The sequence below is a fragment of the Passer domesticus genome, chromosome 2 (genome assembly GCF_036417665.1).
Source record: "Passer domesticus isolate bPasDom1 chromosome 2, bPasDom1.hap1, whole genome shotgun sequence".
NCBI classification, from domain to species: Eukaryota; Metazoa; Chordata; class Aves; order Passeriformes; family Passeridae; genus Passer; species Passer domesticus.
In genome coordinates, this window is record NC_087475.1 from 61558432 (window position 1) to 61580328 (window position 21897).

General features: G+C 38.7%; 1 protein-coding gene and 1 long non-coding RNA gene across 11 annotated transcripts in view; one reads left to right on the forward strand and one right to left on the reverse strand.

Moving 5' to 3' along the window:
• The window catches only part of ENOX1 (ecto-NOX disulfide-thiol exchanger 1), a 356911-nt gene that overhangs the window by 69067 nt on the left and 265947 nt on the right, over nt 1-21897 (reverse strand). For all 10 annotated transcript variants that reach the window (XM_064408720.1, XM_064408719.1, XM_064408714.1 and 7 more), the window contains one exon: nt 11347-11559. In XM_064408720.1, the coding sequence (XP_064264790.1) occupies nt 11347-11559 (213 nt within the window). The remainder of the gene's footprint in view (nt 1-11346; nt 11560-21897) is intronic.
• On the forward strand, nt 14407-20437 carry LOC135293988 (uncharacterized). Its single transcript, XR_010356096.1, has 3 exons — nt 14407-14770; nt 17259-17392; nt 19660-20437. It is a non-coding gene; the product is annotated as an uncharacterized LOC135293988 (long non-coding RNA).

The window sequence follows — 21897 nt, forward strand, 5'->3', positions numbered from 1 at the left end:
ACTGCAGTAGACAAAGTGAATACTAAAAGGATCTTACTCATCACCTAACTTTTTGGAATTAAAAAAGTGATGAGAGGTAGGATAGTATGAGTACAACATGCTAAAAATCAAGACATTTGAAGAAACTTTATGAAACAGGTAGCAAGGGATAATAAAAAGGAAGATGCAGAGGAGAATACTAAATGAGTATGTATCAAGGACCAACATAGCAGTGCTCTATTCAAACAAAGTATCAACGTATGTACAACAATTTCAATATTCACAGCGATCTAGGCTATGAAGCTTTGCAAATTCCAGCATAAAAGGTCTCCAAGAATGTTGGAGCTAAACAGCAGCCAAGGCCATGGTTTGACAGTACAGGGAAGTGCGTCCATATCTTTTTGCACTGCACCAAAATCCTGCATTCACGTGCTATGAGATGGCAATTCAACATAAACCTGCTCTGCCACATTTGTTCTTGTTGCACCAAGACTCATTTGTTTTCCCATAGGTACCCTGGAAGCCTAGAGCTGGCATAATGCTTGTGCTCTGTGAAACTGGAAGACAACACATGATGCACCCACACCTGATCAGGATCAAATTTGTATGGGTAAGTGATCCAGCAGCACACAGCCCAGAAGGATGGTAGATTGACCCCTAAGGAGAAACCATGAAAGGTTTATATTAACTGACAAACCCCCAAGTTAACTAATTTTTTGTCTGTGTCTGGGTAAAACCTGGCCAAAGAGAGGCCCCAGATTTTGGGCTGATATCTTCATAATCTGAGTCTCACTGCTGACCATGGTTTTCAGATTATTTCTGATCTCCAGGAAGAAATTTCCAAAACTATATAACAGGTCATATCTATCTCTCCAAGGCACCTTGAACTCCAGAATGCACTGTAGTGTCAACTGTGACTGGTAAGTAGAATTATTAAGTAACATGAAATATTCATTGTCAAACATCTGTTAGTGAGTTCTATGCTATATCAAATTTTCATTGACCATATGCAAAGCTATTTCCTTACTAAATTAGGATTTTAAAACCCACATTGTTCTGGAAGGGTCCATAACATGTCATGTTTTTCCCATCAATATAGCTTACAGGATGTAAGTAATTGCATCTTCTCTAATGACTTATTCTGTGGCTGCTAATTTACATGGCATGCTTCGGACAAAGGATTATTATCTAATTGTTTTTCTGCTGTGTTATAAATAGCTAGAAAGACCCAAATAACTAAACCTAGAGTGATATGCAAGTGCAAGCCACTTTATTAGAGGTGCCAGCTCATAGTAAGTATATTAATAGGAAGTTTAAGACTCGGTTTCTGCTGCCATAAACAACGCTACCTGGAAAAAGTATTGCTATCAAGTATAAATGTAAAAACAACCAGAAAAACTAGGAAAAAACTGCAAAAATCCCTTAAACAATGCCTGCAGAACTTGCATAGAAGATTGCATGAAATAGAAAACTAGAACATCTCCAGGGCAAGAAAATATTTGACACAGGGTATTTGAAAATTGTACTACCAAAGAAAAACAGAAATAAATGAGAACCAAAGTGTAGCCTCCCCTGCAGTTGAAGAGGTAGAGAAATACTTTTGCCCTGCATTACATTTAACAAGCAGTCTATTTTAAATACATGATTGAGTGAAGGCTGAAATTTATCTCTGGGTTCAAGAGTTAGGAAGTACTCAATTTTTCCTTTGCTTATTACATTACAAACTGCCATGCATATTATTTTATGCTATATATTATGATATACATCATTTTTAATAGAAAAAGAAACTAAATAGAAACAAAAAAATGTGTTAGAATAAAAACAAAAGTCTTGGATGGCAGATAAAATAATCGGATTTCATGTAGAATTTTACTCCCAATTCCACCAATTAAGGACGCAGGATGAAAAGGGCTTTGCACTAAATTACTGCAAGTGTCAGAGTAGAATATATGGCAATTTAGCACAGAAAAATTCTGTAAGAGTGTGACAGTTGACATGAAGGGTAAAAGAAAAATTCAACCCATAAAATTACAGTGTAAAGGAAACTGTTACAGTAAATGTATAACACGCTTTTCAAATATAGAGTCTCAGCACAGGGAGGATATAGAGTTGGCGTGGTTTGGGTCAGAAGCCCTGTTGCTGAATTCTGACTAAGCTGCAGTCTGCCAATCGATTTGGCTCCAAGCCCAGTAAACCAAGGAATTACAGTAGTCAAGGCTAGATGCTGTAGTGAATGAATTAGAGTCTCCAGGTCAGTTTTGGATATGGAACAGAATATTTTTGGCAACAGTCCTGAAAGGCATTTGGTAATGAGCTGAACAGAACTTAGCATTAAGTCCAAGGCTAAAATTGTGCATAGGTAAATGACATGTGACATTGGTAAAAGAAATGGTAGACAGATTGCAGAGTAATGAAACATGTATTATTTTAATTAATTTGAGCCAAACACTCATTTTTTTTAGTTATGGTACTACTTACTTTCAAAAAAGAATTTGCCTTTCTCACTTTTAGAGCTGAAAACCTGGAGCCTCTCCCTGTTACTCAATTCACATGCCACAGACGGAGAAACAGATGTGATTGCCTTTGACTAGCAGAGGAAAACATAAGAGTTGGAAATATCACCCTGGGGAAGACTGAAGATAATGCAAGGGATGGGTCCTAAAGTAAAGCATACCACAGCTGGATATATAAGCAAAGGCCATTACAGATTTGTATAATGAAGATACAGGTTTTGATAGCTGTGCAAAATGCCTCATCTGCCACTCCGCTTTGTTTTTGGTTTTGTTGCGGTTTTGTGTTTGGCTGTGTTTTTTAAAAAAACTTTTTAAAATTCATAGTTATCTGCAACTCCATGAGAGAAGTTTGGTCTGCATGCTGACCAGATGCCTGTAGGTTCCTTAAGACATGGTGTTAAGACATAGCACGATAAAGGAGAAAACCATAGGACTTCACTATTTTATCCCCAAATTCCACCTTTTTGGACAGACCAAGAGAATCTGCAGTGATTTATCTCCCAAATCGTTTTGTTGTGTGGGCGGCCAGCTTGCAAGTATGACATTCTTCAACCTGCCTTTCTACCAATAACTACATCTGTCCTAGCAATCAAAACCAACCAGGGACCATTCTTGTTCCCTGAAACCAACGGGCACAACACGCTGAGTGTCCCTGAAGCAACAGTGCTTCTCTCTTCCCAAAAAGATGCATTCCTGGGAAACGCCTTGCCTGCATCAAACTCTAAACTGTATCACATTTTGTGGGAAAACACTAGCTGATCCAGAGCAACAACTTTCTAACAGCTGAACAGTATGGGCCAGCCTGCCCTAGCTCAGCTTAATTTAATCCTGCAGACAGAGTCAGGGGGGTCATCCTTTACTAGCAGTCTCACCTCTTCTGCTCTCATCCTGGTACAGAGGTCTCAGCAGTGCAGACAGCAATTACAAGACTTACCAGAGGAAGAAGGATGTTTTCCTCTTACCCTGTCTCACCTACCTGAATACTAGAAAGAATGTCCTCTCTCTAGATTATTTCTACATTTCCCTTTGACTAGGACTACAGCATTTGAGACCAGCAAGGTGTTTACCTGGGTTCATGCTTGGTCCCTTTTCCTGTTCCATCTGACTCAGACTGGCCCAAGTCAATCTGCTTTGTGTGAGTTATTGAGAGGCTGAGTGAATGTCAATAGTCTATACCTGGGTGATGCAGGAAGAAACACTTCTTTCTAATAAAATAAGGAGGTCCTTCCACATAGACAAATTTTAAAAAAAAGTATTTATACCACAACACTTACTATAACCCCATGTCTTTTAAGAATATAAAACCCCTGTGTCAGCAGCCATTGTTTTCCTTTCTCCTTCTTTCAGGTAAGGAATCCAGTGGGGAACAGTGAAAGAGGGAGCAGTATGGGTATACTAATAGTGCTCAATTTACAGGATTCATACTGAAACCTGTGCAGTAACTTGTCTGAGGTATGTATATCAACAACTGATAGTTCTAGAAACAGAACGCTCCCTGTTAAACTTTGAAATAAAAAAACCCCAATTTAATTAAAGAGAGCCCAGTTTGCCCTGCAAGGTATTGCTAGAAAATCTGTCTACAATTTAAGCTTTGAAAATCTTTTAGGTTATGAAACTGTGGTTTAATTTACAACAGAGAAACTGACAGCTTGGTGTAACTACAAGAGCTGGCGCTGTGCCATGCGATAAATCACTTGGACTCAACAAGACCACTTCACCTTCATGTCATTTCTCAACAAACAGGAGCCTGACATCAGACCAGCACAGCACAGGAGGGCAAATACAAACGTACAGTACCTGCTCTTTCAATGCCACCATCTTACATTATGGAATGGACTTTATGGATCTTGTGTTGACAACCAGAAAAAAACCTAGAAAAACCTCATCTGCCCCCCACCAACTCAAAGGAAGATGAAGTGAATGCTGCTTTCTTCATCAGCTTGACAAGATTATAAACTATTCCCAAAGTACTGCAGTTAATTAGCTATTCCTTCTTTTATTTATTGTTAGGCACAGCTTTCTTTTTAGTTCTCAGATTTAAAAATAGCAAAAGTGGGAACCACCATTTTTCGTAAATCTGTCTGAAAAGAGAACTCCCACGGAACTCTGCAATATAGGAACATAATAAATGACATTAAGGCATCACAGGTCCCATTAAGAGAAGTAATAATTATGCAGGAATCTTGCAGATTAAAATGTTCCTAGGAGATCAGGTTTTTGGGGCATCATATGGTTTCTTTTGCTGAAGAAAATGGGTAAGGGTGTGGATGAGGTGTCTCACATACTTCAGGTGTGAAATTTACTTCTCCGTTGCCATACCTTATGTTCTCTTGCCTGCCATGACTTCTTCCTTCTGTATTTTTGTTCTTTCTGTGTGTGTCCATCTTTTTCTCCCACACAGTCTATCCCTCTCCAAAACTATTTTCTTGCCCCATAACATCTCTGTCATCATCACAAACTACACCATTTATAATAAATCCAGTTATTTGACATGAAGCATGACTAGCGCACAATGAAGGGAGCAAGTATTTCAATCACTCATAGTTGCATAGCATTATTCATATTTACAAGGTTTATTCAATCATTTATAAGCAGTCTGAACAGTTTTAGACGTACAGACCACATGGTATACACAGCCAAATCACCCTTTTGTGTGAAACCACCTTTCCTTCCTTGCCTAATGACTCTTCCCTCATCCTTTATTTCCATAGAACATTTACAGCCTCAGTTTTGAGATGCATCAGGCCTTCACCCCTGTCTCTACTCAGCAAGGCAAGTCAAAACCAAGCACAGATTTCCACGTGATTAAAGCACATGCTTCTTTGCCTTGAACCTTGTGTCATCTTCTAGGAGACATGCAGATTCCAGGCAAGTGGCACGAGTTGTCAAAATAGACTGAAGTCTCTTGGAAGGTAGTGCTTTTATTTTTTTGCAAAATACCATGCATATTTAATGGACTACATTAAAAAAAAACCAAAACAAGCACCCTCTTAAAAATAACAGAAGAGCTTCTGTTGAAATTCTGTCCATGCTTAAATTAATACCAACATTTGTATTGACTTTAGGTGGAGTGAAAGCTACAGACAATGTAAGGAATGCAGAAATTCAAAGAAAATGAAACACAGAAGAATAAGCTATAGGAAATACTACAAATTGCAACCACAAAGGGTTATACTGAAAAAAAAAAAAAAAAAAAAAAAAAAAAAAGGAACTACAAGAACACAAGGTAAAATAAAAATTGAGTCTTTCATCTCTATTCTCTGCCACTGTCACAGCGTCCTGTATAGAAATGCTTTTGGGAACATGTGTATATGAGATAGAAAATCTCACAGATAGAAGCACAACTGAAAAAAGAATAAAGAAATCCAGCTGAGCTTTACTGGACAAATTATCAGTATAGAAACAAGCCAAGAGCACACTGACTAAATGAGCTAACAAAAGGAACTGGATGGATTGCAGAGGTTATTTTGTACTGAATTTTTTTTTTCTTTTTTTTCATTTCTAGAAATACATCAAGGTAGAAAGTAATAGTGGCAACTAATGACATGAATGATTAATGTTTGTATTATAGTGGCATTCTATGGCACCAACTGAGAACTGGGCTGCACTGTAAAAACACATTATATGACTCAATCTCTTTCACAAAGAGCTTAATGATGACCTAAAAATTGCACATAAAGTAAGCTTATATTTTTGAATTAGTCAGTAGCAAATGAAAGAAAGACTGTAAGACTGGACAATTAAAGAGCAGGAAAATCCTTTTAAAAATTGTTATTAATGTGGAGCAATTCAAAGAATACTCTGGAAAGCATGATTGTATATTAAAAGTCTGACTGCTAAGAGAATTTTAACCAGCATGCTTTTAATAGTTGTAATGAAACTGGCTTCATTTTTGGTACTATGAGAATACTAAAAATTGGAAGGATTTTTGGGAGAAAGTACTGAAGTATGGAATTTAAAGGAAATCAGATGAGACATAGATTTTAGCAATCATCATTATATCAATGTAAATTCTATCTTTTCTAAAGCAAGAAAGCAACTTCTGAAGTGAACCTGTAAAGAGAAAAAACAAAACTGATGCCAATCATTCTTTTGAAGAGGGCTCAGAAAGAATTTTTAACATTTTTCTTACTTTTTTAACATTAAAAAAAAATGCAGATTCTATCTGTGAAGGCATTGATAATATTGAAACAGCTAAAATCATATTGAGGAGGATCAGAGAATGAGAATGAAGAAACATGAAAGAAGGAGGATTTTGTTCAGTCTATTGAGAATGCTTTTCCCTTCAGAATTATTTAAATACAATTTTTTTATGGGAGTGTAATTCATGTCAGATACCTACCAGCTATTTGATAAAAATACCAGATGTAATCTAATATACCACTGGAGTCCTTTAGTAGAAAGGAAAGGAAAACTCAAGGTGACAATTGTGAGAGTCTGAAAAAGGGGTACATGACACACAGCCTTCTCCCCAAACCTTTGATACTTCCTATATGGACAGGTCTACTGAATCAGCTCAAATCTGAATCTAGTTTCACTTCCTGTTTCACAAGTAAGGGCCAAAGATGCTTAGCAACAGGCAAAGCAGGTAAACTGCACAATCTCATAATCCACAGAATCATAGAATGGTTTGGCTCAGAATGGATCTTAAAGATCATCTGGTTTCAACCTCCTGCCATAGGCAGGGACACCTTCCACTAGACCAGGTTGCTCAAAGCTCCATCCAGCCTGGCCTTGAACACTGCCAAGAGTGGGGCATCTGCAGCTTCTCTGGGCACCCTGTGCCAGTGTCTCACCACTCTCACACTACGTTTCTTCCTGATATCTGATCTAAACCGGCCCCCTTTCAGTTCAAAGCCATTCCCCCTTGTTCATGCTCATGCTGGACATCAGGAAGAATTTTTTCACTGAAAGGGTGGTTAACCATTGGAACTGGCTGCCCAGGGCAGTGGTGAAGGTACCATCCCTGGAAATGTTTAAGAAATGACTGAACATGGCACTTGGGACTGTGGTTTAGTTGACATGGTGGTGTTCATTCAAAGGCTGGACTCAAATGATCTTGAAGGTCTTTTCCAACCTTACTGATTCTATCTATGATTCTAGGCGAAGCAATCTGGCCAGGGGGCTCCATGATAAAAACCACCCTCCCACTGTTCCCCACAGGCACACAAGAGACTTGGATGGAGACTTGGTTTCAGAGTCCACTAAGTCCAATACTTCTTTAGTAAAATGGACAAAAATGACCAAAGGATGGAGTGTCACAATCTGCTCAGTAACCAGCCATGGGGAACTTCATTACACCATGTGTATAACCTATGAACTTGTATACTGGGACACTTCTACCACCTTGTATGTCTTACTCTTTAGATATCAAATTAATTTTTGAATATGGAAATTTTGTTCACCCATAGGTACCTTTTTCAGTGTTGTCAAGGGAGACTGCATTAAATAGTCTGAAAACTCAGTAAGACGTAGGCAAAGTTTACAGTGCATGGAGAAGAGAGTCAGAGGAGGTAGTTGAAGCTTTGGTGTAGTCTAAAAAACCACCAACAGCCCAACAGGGATATGACTAGGGCCTCCATTTTCCTTAAACATGAGGATCAATGTCTGTAAACCACAGACAGAGCAGGTGGTTTGGGAGGAAACAAAACAGACAAGTAGAAAGTCAAGGGGCGGTGTCACATGTATGTAAGATGTGGAAATAAATAGATGTCAAACCACAAAGGCAGACCTATTCAAAATCCTTAAAAAGAATCCATACATTAAGCACAAATTCAAATCTAAAAAAATCAAGTAATTTAATAAAAAGAAGGAAGTGGACATTTTTCTCTCTTTATCCCTTAAATAACTGAAGAAGCACCATACCTAGGCTAAGAGTCCCTGCAGCACTTAAATCAGGTGCTATAAATTAGTGGTGTGACAACAGTAATACACTTTATTTCACAGATTATCCTGTCACAAGTACCTTGATGAGGTAATTAATTCACGTGCTGAGCAATTGACCCAAATTTTTAGGGGTAATCTGCTCAGTAATCTCCTAAATACCTCCAGGCACAAATTTGTAGCAGGGATTTCAACGCCTGTACTTCTTTATTAGTTAGGCCATAAGATGAAATGTTCTGGTCACAGTAATCCTCATTAATAAGAAAGTATTTTCTACTGAGACCCACCAAGACTGTGTGTGTGTATGTGTGGGAGTGTGTATGTTCCAGGTGAGTGTAATTGAAGCCAATTTTATTTCTTTTTCACTCTCCATAGCATTCATAGCTGGCATTTTTATATAACTCCAAGTTCTTCCCTTATGCTACACCTGTCTGTATCAATGATGTTCACAATAAGTGGGATTAATCTGCTCTGAACAAGGCATGTGAAAAGTGGGACATCTGGTTCAGAGCTAGACCCCCTGTGAATCCTCTATGGGTAGCAAAGAAAAAATGGCATATCCAAGGGATGATTCATCTCATTGGAAGAGCACCATGAGGTCAGTTTGATGACTCATTCCATGGAGATACTTATTTTTCTCTTGTAACTGTAAAGAAAGCCCAGTGCGGTCAGCTCCAAGTTGACATCTGACCTAGTTCATGAAAAAGGACTGCCACATGATATTTTTAAAATACTGCAATATTTATGTCAAATGGCCACACAGCTGCAGCATTACACTAGACTTTTGGATTCTTACTGCAGAAGAGCAGAAGTGTGTTTTTGTCACTCTGCAGAATTTAACAGTCCACACACACCTATTTTGGACATCTCTTATTTTCAAATTCTTGTTCATAAAACAACTGACATATTGTAACCAATTATGCAGGACTGTGGAACAGCAATGGAAAAAGATGCACGAAAGACATTCCTCAGATCCATTCAAATACAGATCAATTCAAATTTCCTTGAAAAAGGGAAGCTCATTTCAGAATCTCCACGCTTAGCAATCTTAGACATATACATGTGCAAAGGAAAAACATTATCCATCTGTTCGCAGCAAGTTTGCAAGGAATTTTAATAAGACATATTCATGCTAATAATGGTCAATGATGTTTATAAAATAAACAATGAGGAACATATGGAAAGCTTGTAAAACTTGTTCTTATAAAATCCACAGTGTAACACCTTTCCCTGAGGATGCTTCTTGCTGACCTTGTCCTCCTAGGCCAGATCTGTCAGAAACCTTTTTCTTACACACTCTGCTGTTACTGTGGCACTAGGAAACTCACATTTTGAAGCCAGAAGAGCTATTTCTGTTTTTTTAAGTTCAGCATTCAGCACATTACAGGAGCAAAACAGATAGCCAAAACTGCATATTTCCACCTGAAACTACAGGGATCTCTATTTCCAAGTGACAGATGTTCTACAACAGTTGGTGACAAATGGGCTAATTTAGACTGATTTAACTAAAGTTCAGCCTGCTGACAATGGGGGACTTTTTTAATGCAGCTGAAGAAGGCATTTCTGAATGCTAGGGCTGGCTGTCGCACACAAAACTAGAGAGGCCCTGGTGTGAACTGAACAGCACGCCATGTGTGGTGCCTGCATCTCTGTGCCTCACACTGCCTTTTAGATGCTGAGACAGAAGACAACAATGCCTAGCAAATTACCAAGGGAATTAGCTGGTCCTTTAAATTTACTGTCTGAACATATGTCCACAGAAATCAAATGTCCTTGGCCCAGAATCTTTGATTCCAAGTTCTGGCATCTAAACTCTTACATTAGGATATATGCCCTATGGTGAATTTGTCTTCTGAGATGATGAGCCCTCTACCACATATGCAGGAAGCTTTAATGGCTTCTCTGCTAAGCCATACGAGTCCATCCAAGCTTATCTCTTCAACCCTAACTTTTAAAGAATGTCCAGTGAGGGACAAGAAATAAATTACACAAAAGCCTTTAGGCCTTTTTTTTAAATGTAAAAATTAGGGGTATGATTCAGAAATTACAATGTAACAACTTCACTGTCCTCTATCTGGTAAATTATCTTGAGTTTTGTTCTCAACTGGTACATGAGGGCAGGCTCCAGGTTTCACCTTTCTGAGTATAATAATGCCTCTTCCTTGAGGAGCCATGAGTAAACATGTTAAAAACCACCAACAATTAAATCAGTTTTCTTTCTCCTTTTTTCCCTTGCCTTTTTTTTTTTTTTTTTTTTTCTTCTCTTCTCATATTCTCCTCTCCTCAGAAAACTTCTAGGCAAGTATCTTAAGTATCTTGATCACTGTTTTATGAGGGAACCTCATTAGGGTAAGTTCATTGATTGTATTTCTGTACTAAGGAAACAGCTGCCAGCACTAGATATTTAAGCCAGTTTATCTGCCCAATTAATACTGGCAGATCAGTCCTGATGCCAGCAGCAGTACAGCATACTTTTCTACTGTGAAGGTGGCCTTTATCTGTGAATACACCCCTATAAGTTACTGGATTCCACTGCCTTTTACCTAAACACAGGCTAAAAATATTACCTAATTGTGCTCTATTCTGTAATTGACCTAGTTAACCAACTGCCACACACAGGCTACATATCCCTTCTCTCAAAAAAACCATGACCTTTTCTCAGAGCAGTGAGGCCTCTGTCTTGTCCATTCTTGAAGCGTTATGTCTACACAACAGTAGACACTGTGAATAGAGCACGTCTTCATCTATTAATAAAAAAAAAAAAACTACTGAAACTTTGCTCACCTTGAATAATAAGTTCTTAGGAATGGTCCTTGATCCTCCAAACTGCCATAGAGTATGGAATAGGATGTGAAGTAGAGCATGACTGCATTGCAACTACTTACCCCCAAACAAACAAGCAAAATGATAAAACCACTACCACCACCACCACCATCACTACAACAACACTGACAAAAAGGGTGTTACTTACATTGAGTGAGGATCCCTGTTAAGGCATTTTTGAAGCTCTCCTTGGCTTGCTCCATTTCTTGCTCGTGAGCTGCCTTCTCGTTCATGAGCCGGCGGACGTGGCTGTTGGCCGACTGCACCATGGAATAGAACTGGTTTGCAGAGCGACGATTCACCTCGCCTCGCTCAATCCAGGTGAGCAGCACCGTGATGGCCTCGGAAAACTTGCTATCATCTAGAACAACCATGGCACAGGTTTCAAATTGCAGGCATAAATATCCTGCTGAGAACACATTTTCTGCTCCGTGTCACATTAAAATCACCATAAATCCTGCTTGCAGTATATCATTTTGGGCAACTTTTGTGTCCTTTGTTCTATCAGATGTAAGAAGCCAATACAGCCATGTGAAACTACATAAATCTTCCTTCACGACTTGTCTTCTCCTTATTTTAATAGCTTTCTCACAACAAAAAGCAGCCTCCCCCTCTCCCTGTGGCCTGAGTCTTCACTTTTGCAATGTGTCCCTTAAGCCATTCAGCGATATGGAATGACCTTACAGCGGGAGTGAGAAGACCTCTGTGGTAATTCACTGAGGAAATGAAATGTGTCTGTGTTAATCTGCTCAGCCAAAAGCTCAGTCTTGGAGCTTAGGCTCAGCCATACTTCTGTCAACAGATTTCACTAACATCATGTTGTTAATTAAGGAACAATGTTGAGGCTGAACAATTCCTCCTCAAAACATTGATTAATTACAAGGAACTGCTTTGAACAGACAATGTACCTGCATTTGTTTTGTATTATTTGTTTTGTACTATTTGTTTTATGTTTCACATTATATATTTGTTCACATATATATATTTTTAAAGGATTCCAAATGAATCCAGGAAAACACCTAGACTACATCTTCATGTTTGCCATTCAGGTAATGAAAGTTGTTTTTCTCTGCAGAAAGATCGCCAAAACTGAAGGCTAGGTTTTGTACACTCCCTCCCCAAGTAATCTTCTTTCCTCCGACAGTGCTCTCAGCTTCCTCAAAATACTCTAAGCACAGCATCCATTACACTTCAGGCTTCATCAGGATTAAGAGGAAACATTTCTTTTTAAGTCCCATTTAGACTGAACTGCAAGAAAATATTATTACAACAGTGTCTTCCTGTGGAACCATTTTTGTGCAATTTGATATCATTTTTTCACCAGGATTTTATTCTATAAAACTTCAATTTCCCAACAACTCATTTTAAACATCTCATCTAGTGCTTTTTGGGTATATTTCTGTACACATATTTTAGATGGTATGCACACCTTTCTGTAGGAGAAGGTATATGGTCATGGCAGGAAGATGTAGTGTAGTCATAACCAACAGACACTCAAAACAAAAACTAGAAAATACTAAACCCAGCCAGCTGTGTTACAGGATACAGAAACATGTGACACAGTTTGTCAGACTCTGCTTTCCATGTACAAAGAATAATGAAATACTAATTGTTAAGTTATGACTTTGGCTTTTATTCTGAATCAATAATCACTTTCTTAAAAGGTGAGTAGCCTAAAATACAGAGAGGACTAGAGGACACATGCTCTGTGCCCACAGCCGCTGAAGAAGAGATTTCAACATTGCCTGATCTTTAACATCTTATTAACTGAAACATGATTTGAGCTACTGCAATAAGATTTGCTCTCCACAGCTGAATAGGCATGTTCACCCAAGATCCCTCAAGAAAAAAGCGCAGAATCACACATAACACATTCCCTGTGTACAATGGTGTATCTATTGTAAAACATTAAAATGTGATTCATTTGCACCATTCATTAATTTTTGCTGGACAGGAAGAGTCAGATGGGCATCCTTTAATTTCATATTGTCCCCTTGTATTAGACTCCACTCCTGAGCTTTGCTGGGTACACATGCAGCAGGAATGCATTAAGTGGCTCTGACGAGCGAGGTTGGCTGAATATAGACACCAAGAAATGCCAAATGTGAACAAGACTCATGCAAAGCCTCTTCACTGCAAGAAAACACAAGGATAAGGCTCTCCAAAAGGCTTGGGCAAAATCTTCAGCCTGCTGAGTTGCATGGGAACTGGATGTCAAAGATGCAATACAGCCAAGAACTCATCCCTGAAACACAATGTTTATTATAATTACACTAGTAAATAAGAATAACCTGTAATGGTTTCTGGCAATATTAGCATGTACCCATGCATGAGGAAAATCAGCAGCACAGAAATATCCTCCCTTTTCCTTGTTTTAGTCTCTCCCCAGCACTCATATATGTGTTGTTTTGCTATAGAGCATCTATGAAAAAAAAAAACACCCTCCCCTCATTTTGTTTTTATCAGACACAGTGGGTGTCTGTAAGGGATGTTCGTAAACATATTATCCTTCTGCCACATAGATTCTACCCATTTAAACGGACATGCTGAAAACCTGTTTTCATCATACTGTACTTCCAGGGAGCTGCAGAGGTCTGTGGGACTGTTATAGTTAATTCACAGCTCTGCTCACAGACCAGGAAAAAATCCTTTCAATGGTAAACATCAGCATCTTCATTGATTACATAATTAGAAGTTACATTCAAAAATGCTAGAGGGTAATATATGCACGACAGTAGCACATTAGTTAATAAAATCTTTTCTCTACAGTTTTAAATTTTATGTCACCTTAATTTCTAACTTTTATATTCTTTATATTCTGAGCTCACTTACTGACTGGGATAAGGTAACTTACTGTGAACCCATTTTTTCCATCCAGAATACTTTCTTAGCAATGAGAGATTGCCTTAGAAAATCAGATTTTTATATGAGATTGTTCATTTCTTTTTTAGTTAGTAGGTAAATAGTAGAAGAAATGCAGCAATGGAATCTAATTTAAACAGAGCGTGAACTGCCTTATGATTGCAGCCATTTATTTAAAAAAATAAAACAAAACTCCTAATTCTGTTCAAAATTATTCCCTCATGGTAGGATGCACATAATTATACACTGTTTAAAAACACACTCTTCAAATAAATTCCTTTATATAAGACATGTTCCCATATGTAATTGTTCTTTTAAAATAAGCATGTGGCAAATTATTTCTTACTCTTAGAGCTTTTTCCTCCTCCAAGTCACAGCATATTCTAAGCAAATAAGGTAGGTTTTATCAGCCTGTTTTTGTTTGTTTAACAGTGAGGTGAACTGTGACCCCCCAGAAAGTGCCTGCTGCCCTCAAGCAGCTGCAAAGGGAGCCTGGGCTGGCCTGCTCCTGTGTTGACATCCCGGCAACAGGAACACGTTTGGTTGGAGTAACCCCAGCATTCCAGAAGGGCACCTGCTGCAAGCACCTGCACCCCTGCGTGTCCCTGTAAAGTGCAGCTCTAACACAAGCTCTGACAACATCGTGTCATTTGAAGATTACCCATCCATCTAGGATGGCTTGCTGGGTCTCTGTCAATAGAGATTTCCAGGTGCTGTCAGACTCAATCACAGGGCACTAGAGATAAGATATTTCAAATTCCTCTTTTATCAACTACAGATATTTGACATTTAAATCCTAGCTCACAACTTAGATGAAATGAAATATAAAGAAAAGAAAATGCGTCCCTAGAGCTGCCCAGAAAATTCTAACAGGAATATTTCTATGAAAAAAGGGAAAAATTGTTGACAAATGTTTTTCATTTTTCTGCTAGTAATTTGACCACCTCTAAGCAACCCCAACCAGAATAAACATTTAATTGAAAAAGCTGCGACAACAGCTGTTACAGAATGGTATCCTGGGAAAAGGTGTTGGGAACAGAGGTTTTACTTTCAGTTTATGGCATTTCCCTGGTGTAACACAGGGTAGAATTCAGCTCAGAATACTGTCAAATGTGACTATTTATCTCTCAGTGTTAAGCACCTCCATCAGGTGCTTTCACAACTTGGGTGATGGTGTTTAAGGTCTTAGCCATTAGAAAGGATATAGACTAATCCATCACTCTGAAGCCAGGCATTCAAACACTCTTATTTCTATAATTTTTACATTTATAGATATATTGCAAATATAGCTAACGTGATATTTCTGTGTTTCAAAAGTGACATTGCATGCTGGATTTCTAACTAGGACAAGATCAAACACTGGGCTACTGATTTAGCCTTGTTATTATCTTTTCAACCCTGGTCTTTCTCAAATGTTTGAAAAGTATCTGAGATATTTCACACAACACTTGGAGCCTCCCTAAATCACAGCAAACATTCTACATTGTCCTATGGGCTATGGTGCTGTCCAGAGTCACCATACATTGTCTCTTGTCCCAAATCTTGCTCCCCTAATGCAACCTCCCAGGCTTGCAAGGACATGCTGAAAAGACAGAGCAGTTGGTCTTTACTCCGGTGACTACACCTAGAAAGCTCCTGTGCTGTTTGCCTGTGTTTTGGGAAGCATTAATGATCTCATTGTTCTCGGCCACTCTGTATGATGGGAAGGGGCAGGCACACCTTTATGCCGAGTTCTGCCCCAACCAGCAGAAACACAATTAACAAACAAACACCCCTTGAAGGTGTTCTTGCGAGTACTACTGCTGCAGGGCAGGCAGAGGAAGGACAAGAGTGGTGGGATATGTCTGTCCTTTTGTGCCTCTGATTAACAGCCATCCTCTGTCAGCTGTAGCAGTGCCATGGGAAGATGTGTTCCCTGCCTCACCCCCACGCTCAGCATCATCCCTTTGCTCATGGTTACACTGCCCTCAGTCTGCCTGGAGCTGCTCAGCTGCTCAGACTCCAGTTCCAGTTTATCAAACTGGGCCCAGTTCAAACAAGAAGCTGGCACAGTTCAGTTCAGGATGCAAACTTCTTCATTGCATATAACTGCAGCCAGGGGAGGATGTATGGCCAAGGTTACTCTTAATCTGACTTCTGACTTGATAATTTATTAAACTACAAATAAGATTTTAAATTGCAAAGACTGAATTCAACACAAAAAAGAATCAACTTTAGGAGATGACTGCTGTGGGTGAATCAGGTCAGAGAAAAGGTTCACTAACGTCTCTCATCAGCAGGCTCAGCCCAGCTCCCCCGTGCATCAGGAACAATTTTCTTCCCAGCACACACCACTTCTGGTGCCAAAATGACAACCTATTTTTTTCTCTTGGCTTAAGAGCTTCTTCTGTACAGAGTGCCTGCCAGTGACCTAGAAACACAACTTCAGTCTACTACCCTCACCTTCTTTTTTTTCCAGCTCAAATCCCTTATATAATTGTGCCATGCATCATACACATCAGTCTAGTACTTTTGGGATTAATAACATTTTTAACCCAGTGGCATTGCATAACAAGTAAGAATCAAGAAATACAAATTCTTACTGCCAAAGGGTTCTTTTAAAGAATGATTAATATCCACCTTACTATTTTTTAAATAGCCTTAACTGCATACTATAACCAAGAAACTCTTCCAGTTATGTAACAAATCTCTAAATGACACTAGATTTGATAAAAATACACATATATGTTCATTAAAAGATATACTAAAAAGTAGTCTCTTCCCCCTACATAATCAAACTCTTTCTTTCAAATTAAATCACACAAGATTCTTCCTGGGGTGGGTGTTTCATGTCAGACACAGAAATACATTATCTTCTCCTGCTGATGCCACTATTTTCAAAGAAAAGTAATTATGAGAGTATTGAGTTTCCTCCCTATTTCTCAAAATCACACCAAAAATTTCAGATCAGAGAGCTGCCATTTCCCAGCTCTTAGTAATTAACTTGAGTCATTTTGCAGGGTGGTACATTTAATCCAGTGGGTTTATATTAAAACCTCAGAATCTGAATTGATAATACAGCTGAGGTGAGGGAGGATGCTTTTAGTGATGCACTAAGCAGTGAGTGTACCTCCTGTAGGCTTTGGGAGGGACATGCCCAGGGAATTGGGTTACCAGGCTGCTGATAGCTGAACCCACCTTATGCTCTTCTGCCAGCAGACAAAAGTGCCCTCGCACCGTGCCTGCTCACAGCCCCTGTGCGAGGCTCTGGGAGCCAGATGTATTGTGCCACAGCAGATGTCAGCAGCATATGGAAGAAGGAAGGAGAAAACGATAATCTAAAACCAGGAAGGGTGAGTGAACAGATTTGATGCTAAAGAATTGAAACATGTCTGTTTCAGGGCTCTGTCCTGATATACCACTAATAAAAAAAAAATTGTGCTAAAAAAACATGCAGAGTCTCAACATTTAAACCTGGCATTCACTGGATTTGTTCATAGGATCTCACTTTGCACCCCCCATCTGACGTAGCTCTGCAATGAATTTGATGAGACTTGCCTCTCTGGGTGAGACTTGCCTCTCTGCATAACTGCACTGTCTCTCCCATGCTCCACCAGTCTGGCTCCCAAGTGCATGGTGATATTGAAAGCAGTGTATTTTTCTTCTCGGTGAAATATCCTCTCTCCCAAGCAATTAAATGTTGTTTATATTTCAAATGATGTGCAAGAGTTGAGATTGTCAGCCTTGATGTTACCTGAGTCTTGTGCAAGGCACATCCCTCATTCTACTGTAACTGCCATCTATTTATTTAAATTTCCAATCTGTGCTCTCTTCAGGGGATAATACAGTGTCTGGCAAAGAAGCAGCTTCTCAATTTTTAAATTATATTTCTTAAAATGAAAAACCGTATGAATAACTTCCCTCTGCTCATAAAGAAACACTATATTTAAAAGGGAGGTAAATTCCAGGGTATTGTATTTAACTCTCAGATATTTATGTCTCCTTTGCTCAAAATATTTAAAAAAATAGATATTCAGATATAAAGAGATGCCTTTGTTAAGTGATAGAACTATTTAGTTAGCCACAGCTAAGACATATGTAGCATTTTAAAGGATCTTATTTGCAAGAAGTGATTTCTGAAAATGATACCATTAGGTACAGATATGCTTGAATTAAGAAAACCATAATGTTTGAAATCCTGCTTTGAAACACAAATGTCATAAGCACAAATTAAAATGTTTTGTTCCAATGCACCTGACAGAGCAGCCTTCCACTTAAAAGGTTCAGCCTATCTCCAGTTGTGTGTTGTTCTGGGCACCACATGACTTAACTGTTTATAACGCAGCCAGGGAAACAGATGTCAGAGCATGCAAATTTGAACCTAAATATCTACCAACACATTCCACTGTGCAGTAATAACACATCTGATTTAACACTGAGGAATTAAAATTTCAAAGACACACACAAATGCTGCAATGAACCAGAAGAAGTGAAAGTCACTTTTTTCTAGTGTAATTGCAGAAGACACTATTCTGCTGGTTTTGTCAAAACAAGAACTCAAGGTCTATTTTGAAAGGCTGTTTAAGGAGGTAAATAACATTTAGACTTCATTGTAAATGACCTTGGATTCCCAGAGTTCACATCTGTGAATTTACTGAGGTATTTTTTCAAGGAAACACAAATAAGAAGGATCTCATGCTCTTCATGTTACTCATCTTGTTGCAATGCTGGAGCTCATTTCATTTAGATAATCGAAGCTCAGGCTAATGACATGAATGGTGCAGGAAAAAAACGTTCATACTGCCAACAAGGAGAGAAGAGTTAAGAAGGACTTCATTTGCAGGAGTAATGAAGAACTTAATAAATAAAAAAAGAAGGGAAAAGCAAAAGGGAAAGGGAGACAACATAAACACTTTGCTACACATGAATTGCAAAATGGTGAAAAATTGCACTGGTCCATAGTTTAATGGGTTTCTTTAAATTCTGCAAAAATTAAGTGTTCAAACCAAGTTCTTTGCAGATGTGAAGGGATTCAGGGTAGCCCACAGAGAATGGAGAGTATATTATAAATCCTCATGTATATGAGGCCTCAGATGCAGTGGATTCCCAGCCCCAGTTACCAGGCACTGAAGAACTGGTTCCTTTGTTCTGTGAAGCTCCACACCAGTAGAGATTACCTGGCTGAAAATTTACAATGAAATTCTGTTTCCAACTGGCACAAAAGTTCCTCTGTACTCTCTCACCCACAGTCACTGCTGTACCAGGTAATTTCAGCACACCAGAGGAAGAGGAATATGCTGACAACACTGGGGCAAGAGTTTCCAGCCATGTCTGTTACACAAAACCAATGATTTCTTAGTTTATGCTGCAGTTTGCAGAAAGTGAAAAGAAGATATTGTCAAGTCTGTTACAGACTCAGTAAATATCTAGACCGCATTAGGGGAGTGGCTGATAAGCCTACTTCATCTCTGCTCACCATAAGATTTCCTTGCTGTCAGGAACTGCCAAGGTTATTTTGACAACAAAAGTTGTTGGATTCAGACCAAGTTACCTACATCTGCGGTTGCAAAGCAGTATCTTGAGTTGAGATATTCTTAGTTATTTTGGCTTACTTTTTTAGCTAGTGAACTTCTGGAGGCACTGCTGGAGCTGAAACCTGCATGTGGGGCACCTGCAGCTCTGTCTCATGAGCTGGCAGCAGAGCTCAGGAGTCTTCTGAAGTGGGCACCACAGCAAGGTCATGACCTTCCTGAAGAAAACAACTGCAGAGCATCTGCTGAAGAAACAGTCTTTCAAGTTAAATCCTGACAAGTGCAGATATATTGTCATCCTTCTTTACTTTAGGATGAATTCTCCAGGCTTTTGCAACAGTGCAAATGTGGTGATAATACAGGGACCTGAGATTTTAACTCCAAGTTTTACATAACTCAGTGAGTGTGCATATGTGTATGTCTATATGTGTATATATATATGTATATCTATATATACACTGCTACTTTCATCTGAAGTCCACATTTAAATTGTGAATGTATGATGATGGTTGGACTCAATCCTATAGGTCTTTTCCAACCTTAATGATTGTATGAGTCTATTAGATGAACTGACCCTTTGTCATGGTTTGACCCTGGCACAATGCCCTTGACAGAGTTGAAGAATTTTCTTTATTGTTGCTTTACTTCTTTTTTTAGGCTGTCACAAAGAGCTCATGTGGTGATTCCATGTTGCCCAAGGGAGCCCATAAAGTTCAATGCTGCTATTTTACAGACACTGGCTGTGATGCCATAGGAAAGGTAAAGCAGACCTGTGTAACTACTGAAGCCCACTCTGCTTTCTTTACTATCTAGAACAGGGCACAGCTCATGCTCACTGAAAGAGAGGGGTCTTTTCTGTATTCTCCATCCAAGGCTGGTGTCTTTAATCTCACAACAATCACAGCAAGGCAACTGTTAATTAGCAGAACTTTTAAAATTTCAATATATTCTTTTGCTGGATTTTAATGATTTTCAACCAATAAAAAAATAAACTTACCTTTTTTTATTTCAGTGACGTACATTGCTGAAAGTTTATTTCTGGAGAAACAGTTATGCACATAGTATTGGTCTATATTGCGCTATTTTGTTTTATATTCAACTTGAGCATATATGTCAAGTTCTGGTTAAATTTCCCTCACGAGAACCAAAAATATAAATGCTTGGAGTAGATTTTAATTAAGTACGGAAACTTCCCATAATGAAAAGAAAAATCCTTCTAAATATAGTCATCTTAAACATCTTGCAAAAACCCACATTCAGTTGCCCCAAGCAATGACTAGCCATATGGAAGAAATTGTCCAGACGTCTTGCATTTTCTGCTTTAGTTCAGGAAACCTGTAGGCCTTACTACATAAAGAAAAACTTCCCTACAAAAGATTAACTCCTAAAATAGCCAACTAAAACCAGATGGATCTAAAACTGGACTAGAAGCTAGGTATGAATTAAAAATTCTTGTATTAGGGTCTCTTTCTCCTGGTCTATAAACCCATCTGGGTTATTTCACTAATCTATCAGATAGATTGATGAATTATTTTATGGAGAAGTGCATCTAGTGGGGATGAGAGACAGCCAAACTAGTAACTGACAGAGGTAATAGCAACAACTAACAGCAACCAATGCAGTACTCAGAGAGACAGCAGGGTGCATCTCTGCTCCACGTTCCAAGGATGAAACACTTTGCACTGTCCTTCTTCGGCTCCCCAAACATACTTCATAGTTAGAAGAGAGACCAGTGTGATGACAGCTAGATAGTCTAAGCCTAATCTCGATAATTCTGAAATAGTGGCAAGAATCACAGCTTCTTGTGACCTGGCACACAGTTAAGCAATGTGCTTGGCCATCATGGGGGAAAGAATGCCAAACACAGCTGCTAAACACTTGATGAAAATAAATACAACTCTAAGAGGTATGAAGAGTTGTTTGCTAGATATTTCTTTTAAATTTTGCTACCATAAATAACTTTATTTCTTTGTTTCTTACTGTTTATGTTAGCTATTAAAATAAAATGAATCCTTAAAGTGCACCCTTGAAAAATATTAACTCGGTAAATGTACCTAGAAAAAAACAAACAAGGAAGCAAACACATACCAAAACATGACACTATCCTGCACAAGTAATTCTAACCCTAAAGAGGGAGTGAAAGAAGGGATGGTGTGTGTCAGAGATAAGTTGTGTCAGCTCATGAGGGCAATTTGAATGCCAGAGACAGTCAAGTGCATGTGATGGAGTAATCTACATGTCGAGGATTAAAGTAATTTGAAGAATAAGGCCTTTCATGTAAAGAAGGATGCTTGCAACAGGTTGTCTTGCTCTGAGAGTATTTCCAA